At 45.5% G+C, this 10640-nt stretch overlaps 3 protein-coding genes across 3 annotated transcripts in view; 2 read left to right on the top strand and 1 right to left on the bottom strand.

Annotated features, from left to right (window-relative positions):
- The window catches only part of SRRD (SRR1 domain containing), a 2375-nt gene extending 1386 nt beyond the window's left edge, over positions 1–989 (top strand). Inside the window, exons 3-5 of the mRNA XM_009889164.1 lie at positions 69–223; positions 440–485; positions 777–989. Coding sequence (XP_009887466.1) covers positions 69–223; positions 440–485; positions 777–989 — 414 coding nt within the window. The remainder of the gene's footprint in view (positions 1–68; positions 224–439; positions 486–776) is intronic.
- The window catches only part of LOC104290097 (beta-crystallin B3-like), a 369903-nt gene that overhangs the window by 327321 nt on the left and 31942 nt on the right, over positions 1–10640 (top strand). The window lies entirely within an intron of this gene.
- The window catches only part of TFIP11 (tuftelin interacting protein 11), a 9356-nt gene continuing 623 nt past the window's right edge, over positions 1908–10640 (bottom strand). The window contains exons 2-12 of the mRNA XM_009889163.1: positions 10089–10242; positions 9238–9394; positions 8573–8700; positions 7949–8101; positions 7007–7516; positions 6267–6373; positions 5861–6029; positions 5414–5657; positions 4607–4749; positions 4164–4329; positions 1908–2441 (exon numbers count right to left, since the gene is read on the bottom strand). Of these exons, the coding sequence (XP_009887465.1) occupies positions 2086–2441; positions 4164–4329; positions 4607–4749; positions 5414–5657; positions 5861–6029; positions 6267–6373; positions 7007–7516; positions 7949–8101; positions 8573–8700; positions 9238–9394; positions 10089–10242 (2287 nt within the window). The 3' untranslated portion in view covers positions 1908–2085. The remainder of the gene's footprint in view (positions 2442–4163; positions 4330–4606; positions 4750–5413; positions 5658–5860; positions 6030–6266; positions 6374–7006; positions 7517–7948; positions 8102–8572; positions 8701–9237; positions 9395–10088; positions 10243–10640) is intronic.

Below are 10640 nucleotides of genomic sequence, written 5' to 3'. Positions count from 1 at the left end.
GGAGACCCCGTCCGGCCTCCGCCGCCACCGGGGCTGGGCTGTAACGGGAACCGTTGGTTTACCTGCAGGAGGGGAAACACGGCATTGAGGGATCGGCCACGCTGTTTTACATGGTGCACTGCGGGAAAGCCCTCTACAACAACCTCCTGTGGAGGAACTGGTCCGCAGAGGCACTGTCCAAAATGGTCATCATCGGGAACAGCTTCAAAGGCATCGAGGAGAGGTGGGTGCAGCCCCCCCCGGGAAAGGTTCTGGTGCCTCCAGCAGCGTTTTCCTCTCCTTCCTTCCCTGCTTCTGACAACGATGTCCGTGTTGTTCATTTTCAACTTGCTGTCACATTTGCAGTCATCAACCATCTGTCCCACACCCCCGTTGAGAAAAGTTTTCTTCGTTTCACAGGAGCGTCGAGTCTAACGCTGGTTACCTTGTGTTATTCTAGATTATTGTCGAGAATACTGGAGAGAGATTATTCTTACATAGCAAAGGTATGAGCTGCTAGTTTTTTACCATTATTTGGTTTGTGTTGACAAAGCACCTTTTAATGAGAAAGGAAATGAATTGCTGTTGGAAAGAAGGTGGTTATTTTTAAAATGTTTTTTTCCTGGCCACTGCAATATAAAAATGAATTGCTTTAGGATCATTCTACATTATCTGCAGAACACACTGCACACAGTGAGGTTAACATAATACCATCCTCATCTTCACCGACTCTTAGCTGAACTTAGCAGAAAAGTTCTTTGGTGTCGTACGTAACTTTTTCCCCAAATGCTCTTTAGGTCTTGAAAGGGACAGAGGAAGTGGCACTCCCCACCCACCCTCGGTACCTGGACACCTTTAACGACACCTCCGTCCACTGGTTTCCCTTGCAAAAACTGAAGGACCTCTCCCCTGAGGTCTGGGACTTCATGGAGGAGCCGACGTACGAGGAATGCGAGATCATCAGAAAGGACAGAGCTGACCAGTGCGGTCCCACTGCTGCGGAGTCCTGACCGCTCCGTCCCTTCCCACCGCAGCTTCTGTGCAGCTGAGATGAAGCTCCAGCACTGAGTGTCACAGTGCTCTGCCAAAAGTGGCAGCACCGGAACACTGAGCCTGATGGGACATTTTTCTATCTTAATTATTTAATAAAAGGTAAAGTTGTGCTTTGACTTATACTCATTTAACTACAGCGAACAAATGTAACTAAAACCTGCCTTTTAAGCCTTTTAATCATACTGCACGATTGCTCTTTTGATCCCTCCCCCTTTCGTGAACAATTCAAAGCCTTTGCACGTACTGCACCCATTCTGAAGCATCAGGCAGGGGGAATTAGTTGAGAGGGGTGTGTAGTTGAAGGGATCAGCGTCTAGTTCCAAATGCAGGCTTAGAAAAGCTTTCTCACACATGGGGGCCTTCAGCTGTCCAGTGCTACCAAAATCAGCTCTTTACCTGTTCTGGGAAGAATGAGGTCACCTCCCTCTAGGGGACAAAAGCCTCGCTTTCCCGCCCTCGCCTCCGTGCCCTGACCTGCTGCGGTCCCACAGCACATGTTCTGTGAATCTGCTGGGACAAATCCCCCCCTTCCAGCTCTGCGTTGACAGGGCAGAGAGGGTGCCGGGAGCAGCTGATGGCCCACGGGCAGGCACCAGCCTGAAGAGCCACCAGCACCCCTGGAGAGACATGGGACGAGTTCTGGCTGTGCATGGGAGAGAGGAGCCCGCTGCGTGGGGGACGCTGTCGGGACAGTAACCGTCACTGCCAGAGCAGCGCAGCAGGAAAGGAGAAGCTGTGACATCTCTATCACTGGAGACCTTCAGGTCTTCAGCCCTCACTCATTCGTTGGAGCAGAGAATCACCTCCTGTGGTCCCTCCTAACCTGCTGAAAAACCTGTCGCAGTTGGCAATTACACAAATGTCAGAACTTCTTGTTAGCACCAGCTTCCACATATAGTTTAACCTCCTGACACTGCCTGAACAGCTCTTCTAAGAAAAAATCCTGGCCTATGGCTACAGTTTCACTCTCTTTACAAATCTGTAACTTCTTTATTCTAAGACAGTTACACTAAAAATTTCAGCGAGATGGCCTTCACAGTTCAAAGCGGGGCCTCACTTCGCCATGTCGATGAGGCTCTGGAGAGAGGTCGGCACCCAAGTCTTTTCTCCTTGTACAAACACAACACCTCTGTCAATGTAAATGACAATCCGTCCAAACGTATACAACTGTTTCCCTTCGTGCCGCTTTCCAATCACGGGCATGAAAACAATGTTGTGCTCCTCTGCTTTTGTCTGAATTAGGTCCTTGAAGTTCATTGGCACGGAGCTGGCGGCCATGCCGATGCCGCGCTGGGCCATGTTCTCAGCCTCCCGCCGCTCCTGCATGGCTTCGTACTGAAAGTCTTTCCTCCGCTCAGTGTGAGTAAGGTAGGCGATGTTCTCTCGAGCGCCTGGCTGCATGTACCCACCTGTTTGGAGAGACGAAACACGTGAAAACAAGGTGCCAGTCCGTTCCCAGTGCAAGGTCTATGGGTAAACTCCACTCCAGGACACATACAGTACAGTCAATCAATAACGCTCTGAATCCTCCTTTACACATTCTAATTCATTCAGTTTTATATTATTATTGCTAATACAACGCAGACTAGCGAGGTGATTTGGAGAACTGCAGCAGGAGCAACAGGATTTGATACAATCCCAAACCTTATCTGAGCATGCGCGGGAGAGGATGCTGCTGCACTGCTACTGCCAAAGGAAAAGTGTGAACAAAAGTAAGAACAGCAACAAAAAAATACTCCTCAAAGCCAAAACGCGGCCTCTGGTCACCACAGGCCACTGCTGGGTTACAAGAGCGACTATTGCAAAATCAGGCTAAGGATGGAACAGTACCACACTGCAGGAAGCAGCATTGCATCAGGAGCACTTTCACTATTAGCCCCCAGTTCGCTTTTTGGCTGCATGACTATCGTGCCAGAAATTTCTCAAAATGTGAATTCCTCTTTGTGCAACACTTGCCTGCAGTTGTATCATTTTACCACAGAAATAAACATTTAAACGGGGCCTCAAGGAAACCTCCATGTTTCTGATGCAGATTCTCCATCACGCTGTACAGCAAGTGGGCAAGAGGGATACACGGAAGGAGTTCTCAGTCTCGGAGGGCAGAGCAAATTTCAGGTGCTCCTCCCTCAGGCACGGCCTTCTCTTTTATACAGTTTAATTCCCAGCAAATCCCTAACAATCTCTTTTAGGTCACAGGGAGAATCATGTGGAAGGGCGCTGGCTCTAAAGCTAAGAAGAACCAGTATCTCACCATAAAGATAAAACCCCCAACAAATTATAGGTTCGGAAGTCAACATCTTTAAATTGTGGTCTCTCACTGTCCTGGTTTCAGCTGGGATAGAGTTCATTTTCTTTCTACTGGCTGCTGTGCTTCAGATTTGGTATGACAGGAATGTCAATAATGCATACTGGTTTAATTGTTGCCAGGTGATGTTTATATTGTTCGAGGACTTTTTTCAGCTTCCCATAGAAGCTGAGAGGCAGCATAGACAGAACAAGCTGCCCAACGCAATATTCCGTGCCGTAGATGTCATGCTATATAAATGGGGGTTGGCCAGGGAGAGTGGGAATCCACGATCACCGCTGGGGACGGCCTGGGCAACCAATGCCCCAGATGGTGAGAGTGACTGGTGCTGCATCTTTATCTTGTATACGCTTCTACCGTTATTATTTTCCCTTTCCATTATCATTCTATTAAATTGTCTCTATCTCAACCCACAAGTTTTTTTTCCTTTTCCCCTCTTGTCACCTGCCCTTTGGGCAGCAGAGAGGGGGAAGCGAGCGAGCGACTGTGCGGTCCTGGCTGCCAGCTGGGGTTACACCGCAACACCCACCGACTGACAGAACACACACTATAATCAGGCAAGGCTGAAAGAGAACCAGTTGCTTAATGGCACAGGCAGCCAGTCACCAAAAATCTGTTTCTGCTTCAGTGAAGCACAGACAATTATTAATTAGCACCTTACAGGTGTTATTTATGGACACAGCAAGGCAAAACACACTTTGAATTTCACTGCTCAGGGGAACTGCTGCAATGCCGATGAGCAGGGCCATGCCTCAGGGCAGACTCACGAGAACCAAGCGTTGCTGTACCGCCACCACAGGAAGCAGAGCCATCACAAGCCACCTACCAACACTGGAAGAGACAGCCCGGTTCATGATATCGAGAGCTTCATTAAATTTGTCTTTGATGGATGGATGTGCTAACACTTGGTCTGAGAACATAGACTTCCAACCCAAGTACCACTTTGTAATCTCTTCATAATTGGGGCTGTTACTAAGCCAAGAGCACAGGACCTGCAAAACAACATGACAGAGGAAATGCAGTAGGACAGGTACCTTTATGGAAGAGAGTCCTTGTTAACACGTAGTTCATTGCTGAGCTTTCAGTAAGATAAAGGACTGAGCAGTCTTAAGAAATAACCTGTTCTGATGTGCATGGAGCTATGAGCGGCAATCACCCCATTCGGTAAGTAAACCATTTCAGCGCCGGGGCAGCAATTTCTAGGTAGGAGTCACTAAAACACTTCACAGTGAAATCAAGCCTGTTTACGCAGCCTTGCCAGTTTCTCACCTGCAGCCACTTTGGGAAGAAGTGTTTCTCCAGCAGCCCAACAAGACTGGAGACAGAAATCATCCCCTCCCAGTCAATCACCCAGTAGAAGGCATCCATGTGCTGCTGGTGAGGGTTTATGATGAGTTCATTCAAACACATCCCTGGAAAAAGAGGGAGAAGAGTCAGAAAAGAACTTGACTTGGTTTTATCAGTGCCCTGACCTATTTCATAATCAACACACACGACTTTGAGGAGCACCTGTATTGCATACTACCCTAAAGGACATTCAGGATCTTTAAACTGTTTGGCTGATCCCTGCCACGGAACAGTGCACTTCCATTTCCAGCGACTACAACTTGCTGCTAGAACTAAGAAATTTAAAACGTTTGATTTTTAGACTACAGATCTTTTTATAGCCAGTTTGCATAGCTGAATGGTGAATTACAAAATCTCATGGTGAAAGCACTAGCGTAGACCAAAGAATACAAGAGTAAGAGAGCGCCGTTTTATAGCCTGATGCTATCCGACAGCTATCAGATATTCCTGTCAGCTGAACAACAGAAGAATCAGATGATTTAGAAGAATAAGACAGAAAACACTGTGAATGATCAGAGCACTTCCCCGTATTTTCCAAAATGTCTGCCTCTGAAAAAACCCCACATGGTTCTATTAGCAGAAAAGATGATGCAAGCTTGGTCTAAACTTACTAATAATATTTTTGGAAGTAACACTGGCAACCACGTTAACGCGTATCTTTCCTAGGTGTAAGGGGGAAGGTGGCAACCAGCAGATTCCAGAAACTCAGCACTGTTTGGCGTGTCTCACCTAGTTTAGGCACGATGTTTTTGACCATGAAAGCCTCCCATGACCCAGGTGTGAACACATCTTTCCAAGGCTGAAGGATAAGTTTGGCAGAGGAGTCACTGGGATGCCACTTCTGCAGTGCATTCGCCAACTTGTTTCGGATGGGAGAGTACAGCGGCTCTAATCGCGCCTGCATGAGGGGAAGCCAGGGATGGATCCAGGAATGGATTGGGACTGTGTCTGTCAAAGGATTCCAGCTTTCGACCTTGAGGTAAAACAGAAAAGATTTAAATCAGTCCATCTGTTAGCCGTAAGTCTTGCAGATGCAAAAAGAGCCATAATGCAACCCCCCAACTCCTAAATGCATCGGCAGAGGCAGCAAACCGGTATTTTAAAAGTTCTAGTTGACTGAAATTGAAATACTGGTTCAGAGCACAGCTTCATTCTAAAGCAGCCCTCTCGTCTTACCTCCTTCTGTAGCTTGGGGAAGATCAGCTGATCCAGAATGTTATCCAGTATCCAGACAGGAACAACATTTACCCAGCTATCCAAGAAATCCACCATCGATCCACAGTTCCTTGGCTGCCACTGTGCCACTATGTTTCTGACATATGGCATCCAGATTTCCCACATCAGTCTGGAAAAAGAAGTTATAAATAAATCAAAGTGAAGCTTAAAGCCATAGCCCCAGGCCTAAATAAACCAAATGGTAACTGTTATTTAAAAGCTACTTCTTTTTATATAGCTGACAGCTGGATTTTAACAGACCCATCAAGAGAATCATCTGGAAAGCACGCTTGTATCTGTTCTTTTCCATCTCTGAGGAAGCAGCACTTGAAGATGCTGCATAAAATGCAACTCATTTGGTCTTTACCTGTGAAAAGCATCTGTTGACAGGTCCTGCCCACCGTGTGATAACAGCTGATCATTTTCCAAAAGGTTCTTCCACTTGGCTATGATCTCTGTGCCATACGTACAGTCCTGGAAACAATAAGGCATGAGCAGCCTTTACACTTTTTCATTACTTTCAGCTGGTATCTACACAGAGCAGGCTGATGGTACGCTGGGCTACAGACAGCTTTCTCACCCACTCAAAAGGCAAGCTAGGAGGTTGCAGATGTGAAGTCCCAGAACAGGATAATCCCACTTTATGGATTTAACATACGGCCAGAGGGAAAAGAGGACAGTCTGAACTTTTTCAGGTGTACAGATAGTTCAGGCTCTTACCTGTCACAGCCTAAATGGCATTAAGAATAGACAGCGCATATCTGACTACACGAAAGACAGACCTCTCCTACTTTTGCTAAAAACAGGAACTAGAGACTTGGCTTTCATCTACTTTTCATTCCCAACACCCATGAAAGGGATCGATGTTAAGCTTACAAGCTCCTAAATTGTTAGCCGCTTTGCAGAACAGCAGCCTTCAGTCGTAGCAAATGTCTGAGAGTGGGTGCAGAGTAGGGTTTGGTTTCGGGTTTTTGTTTGTTTGTTGTTTTTTTTTTCTCTTCTCCAGACTGATCAGGAATTTGGGACAAGGAGGAGGGGAACATCATGATAATAAAGACTACTTAAGCCATCAAGTAAGAACTGCAGATAAAACAAACTAATACACACCTTGAGGGGATCCCAGTTCTTGAAGTAATCTTTCATGAGAGGATACACTATTGCTACCGCCAGGTCCACCCTATCAGACATTCTGTACTCTTCATAGTACTTGTCTTGAAGCGTCTCAAAAATCTTTGCACACTCATCGAGGGTTAAGGGGTTTTCACAACCGGGCTGCATCCGTCTCTCACACTCTTCCACCATCTCCAACACCTTGCTGAGATTGCTAATTGCTGTCTTCTCATGCGAGAGAACTTCCGACATCTTCTGTATCTCGTGGGTCAGGTTGACAACCATGTCCCTCTCGTACTGCAGCTGCCGGTCATTCTGGATGATCTCCTGCTCTGTGATGTCAATGAGAAGTTGTAAGTTGTGCTCCAGCTCAGGCAAGGCAAATCCCTGGGGCTTGGAGTCTTTGCCCAGTGGCTGCTGAGGACTGTCATCCGGGATATTGTGCTTGTGGCTAATTTGACTGTAGCTGTAATAAACCTTTTGTTCCCGGCCCGTCATGTCTATAACCTTCCAACAAATAAGAACAAACATGTCTCAAAAAAATTGTATTTCATGTTTAAAAGAGGAAAAAATCCCTTACTCCAAATTGAAAACTGGACATTTCAAAGTACCTTAATTACTCCAGCAGGCTACCAACACACACCGGCATTCTGAATGAGGCAACTGAGGATTGCCTCCAAAAAGGCCGACTCCAGACACAAAGAGTTAGAATGAATAAGAAACAATTTGAACCAGAGCTGAAGAGTCTCCTCTTCTGATCTCAGTTTTACTGTTTCACTGAGTAATTCTACAAGCAGTGACGATGCAAGTAGTATACTATTCATTATTGTATGGAAATTTTAGGTACTTTTATAATTTTTTTAAAGACATTTTAATTTTACGTGAATAACTTTATTAAGTGCATACAAGAGATGCCACCTCTTGGGTTATCAACCTTACCTTGACTTGAGACAGCTCCTTCTGAGGGGCTGAAAGCTGCTTGTTGATCCTACCCTTGGCTTTCAGTTCTTCTACTGTCTTATAGTTGTATTTGGGCTTTTTCTTGCCTCCATTAGGATCCTTCCGCCACTGACTGAGCTCTTTTTGAAATTCCTAAACAAAAATAGAGAAAAGTTGTGGTGGCTGCTCTTTGTCACACCCCAACTTTGCCTCTGTTTTCTACAGGAAAATGAAGAATGCTGTACAGCAAAATAACTGGGAAAGCGGTAAAGCTCAGTGACAAATTGGCTCAGATGCTGTGGTCCAGTCAACCACTCTATTCAAAATTTATGTTTCTGATTTTATTTTATTTTCATTTAAACAAAAGACAAAGACTATTTACCTGGGGGGGCTCTTTGAAGGTGGGGTTCTAGCAAGACTACTGGCATAAAGTCAGCCAGAAACAACAAAGAACATTACAGTGAACAAGAAAAATATGTCTAAATGAAATTCACGTGCTGTATCTTTAGCTTCTTATCTAAATGAACCTAAACAGTTTTCTCTGACACAGAAAGTAATATTAGAACCTAATTTTCTACATACTACAAAACAGGCAAACAGATATACCAAGAATCATACAAATACCTCCTCAGCTTCTTCTTCCGAGTCCACAACAGGAAAGTCTTGCAAAGACTGGCTGGTTCTTTCAGAGCCGTATGCCCCTACAGCTCCTTTGCCTTTTCTTTGTTTGGCCTCAATTGGATTGATAATACCTAAGAGGACGGTAGTTAGATCAGAAGGAGCAGTTGTTTATTGAGAGAATACTGTGAGTGCTTTTCCTGCAGTACCCTAAGTTATCGAATCAGCACAAACATCCAGCCTGGTATTCTGCCTCTATCGCTATGGTATCTTCTACCACTCCACCGATTTCCTAGCAGCTATAAAATCACTTAATTCCAGCACACACCAAAAACACCAAAGCAGAGTATTATTCACATCTGCGTTTCACTGCTTTTTTTTATTCTATCGCATAAATTAACATCTCCTTTTCTGTGAGCTGGCTACCTTTGGAATTTATCTTCCTTTTTTCTTTCTCTTTTTCCTCTTGCAAAAAACCAAGAGCATAAAATTGGTCTTTTTTAATTTAAACACAAATGACTCTTATCATGAGGAACCAGATCACTTGCAAGAGATGCAAGAAAACAAGAATGACGTTATAAGCCACCTGGAGGTGGCAGTTCTTTAAAAGATCCAGTCTCTTCTCCAAATTACCAGTTAACAATAAACAACCAAACACACAACCACAGTACCTTGAGCATTCTTCCCAAGACCTCTTCCAGGGACGTAACCCATCTTCTGGAGAAGCTTCTGCCCAATTCCCTTAGTGTGTCTCTCCCAGCTGCCAAAATCCACAAAAGATTTTGTTCCTCCTACAAAGCCTTTCTGACTAGGCTTGAAATTACCACCCTGTTAAAACAAATAAACAAAAACCCCACACAACCTTAAGGCATCGCAATCACCAAGCTCTGTATAATTTCACTCAAAAGGAAGGTTCTTCCCAGAAGCAATTCAGTTGCTACCACACTGCACAGCTCACTATGTCATGACTTATGCATCCACGTAAGCTCCCTGACATCTAAGGAGTTTCCTGAAATTCCTTAGATTGAGAAGGAAAATCCTGACAAGCTTAGACTAACGAGCTGCCAGTTATTAGTCTCTACCATTTACTTTAGCTGAAGCTGATTCCCGATTCTTTCTGTGTTTGGTAACTGAAAATAAGAGTTTGATTTTTAATCTATAACATGCCTAGATTTTTCATCCTGTTCTGTAAGATTTAAAAAAAAAAAAAAAAAATAAGTCTTTGAAAGGCAGTAAGCCACAGGCATTCTTTTATTTTAGCCTCAATTGACCCAAGTGAATATTAAGGAAGACAAAAGGGCCTAAAAGGACTTATGTTCCCAAGGACACACAACTATACATCAGAATAGGTACAAACTACAGAGAAATCACCTCTCTTAATGGCATGCTTTCACATGTGGTTCTCTGGTTTTAACTATTTCTCCCTCTCTTTAGCGCTCTATTACCATTTCAGCACCTTTAGACTACAGCTTAAGTTTCATAAATACATTACACAGAATTGAAAACCGCCTAGATAACTCACCGTTTTTAACTTCTTTGGCACAAACTCTTTAGGGATTTCTTCCTGCTTCACGGGCTTTTCATCTTCATCAGAGTCGTCTTCTGACATATCCTCAGCCGCTGACTTTTTCAGCCCGGCGCTGATGAAGTTCACGGGGGCCGAGTAATCCCTAGAGCTACACCAGTATGAGACCTGTCAGTGAGTTCTGTTCCAGCGGACCAGCGCACAATCCTACACAAGTCTGGGCACTCCTATGCCTTAGACCTCCGTTTAAAACGAAATATTAAAAACCGACGAGCAGTTTAACGCTGTTTTTGCCACGAAATAACCGTTCTTTCCCGCTGGGCACCAGGGAAACGCTTGCACAGGCAAAGTCCCCCCAGGCAGCCCTGTGCGCCCCACGGCCGCCCCTCTCCCAGGCTGGGCTGTCCAGGGGGGCGTTTAGAGCCCGAACACCACGAAGCGGGGCAGCCCCCGAGCCCTGCCCCCGCGGCTCCGCAGACACCGCAAGCGGGGTCCGCCAGACGCGCGGCCCCGGGCGGGAGGGGACGGATCGGCCCGGGGGGGGGCCTC

The sequence above is a fragment of the Charadrius vociferus genome, unplaced genomic scaffold (genome assembly GCF_000708025.1).
Source record: "Charadrius vociferus isolate BGI_N301 unplaced genomic scaffold, ASM70802v2 scaffold567, whole genome shotgun sequence".
In the NCBI taxonomy this organism is placed as follows: Eukaryota; Metazoa; Chordata; class Aves; order Charadriiformes; family Charadriidae; genus Charadrius; species Charadrius vociferus.
Note: the sequence above shows the minus strand (reverse complement) of the source record. Positions and strands in the feature narration are given on the sequence as shown.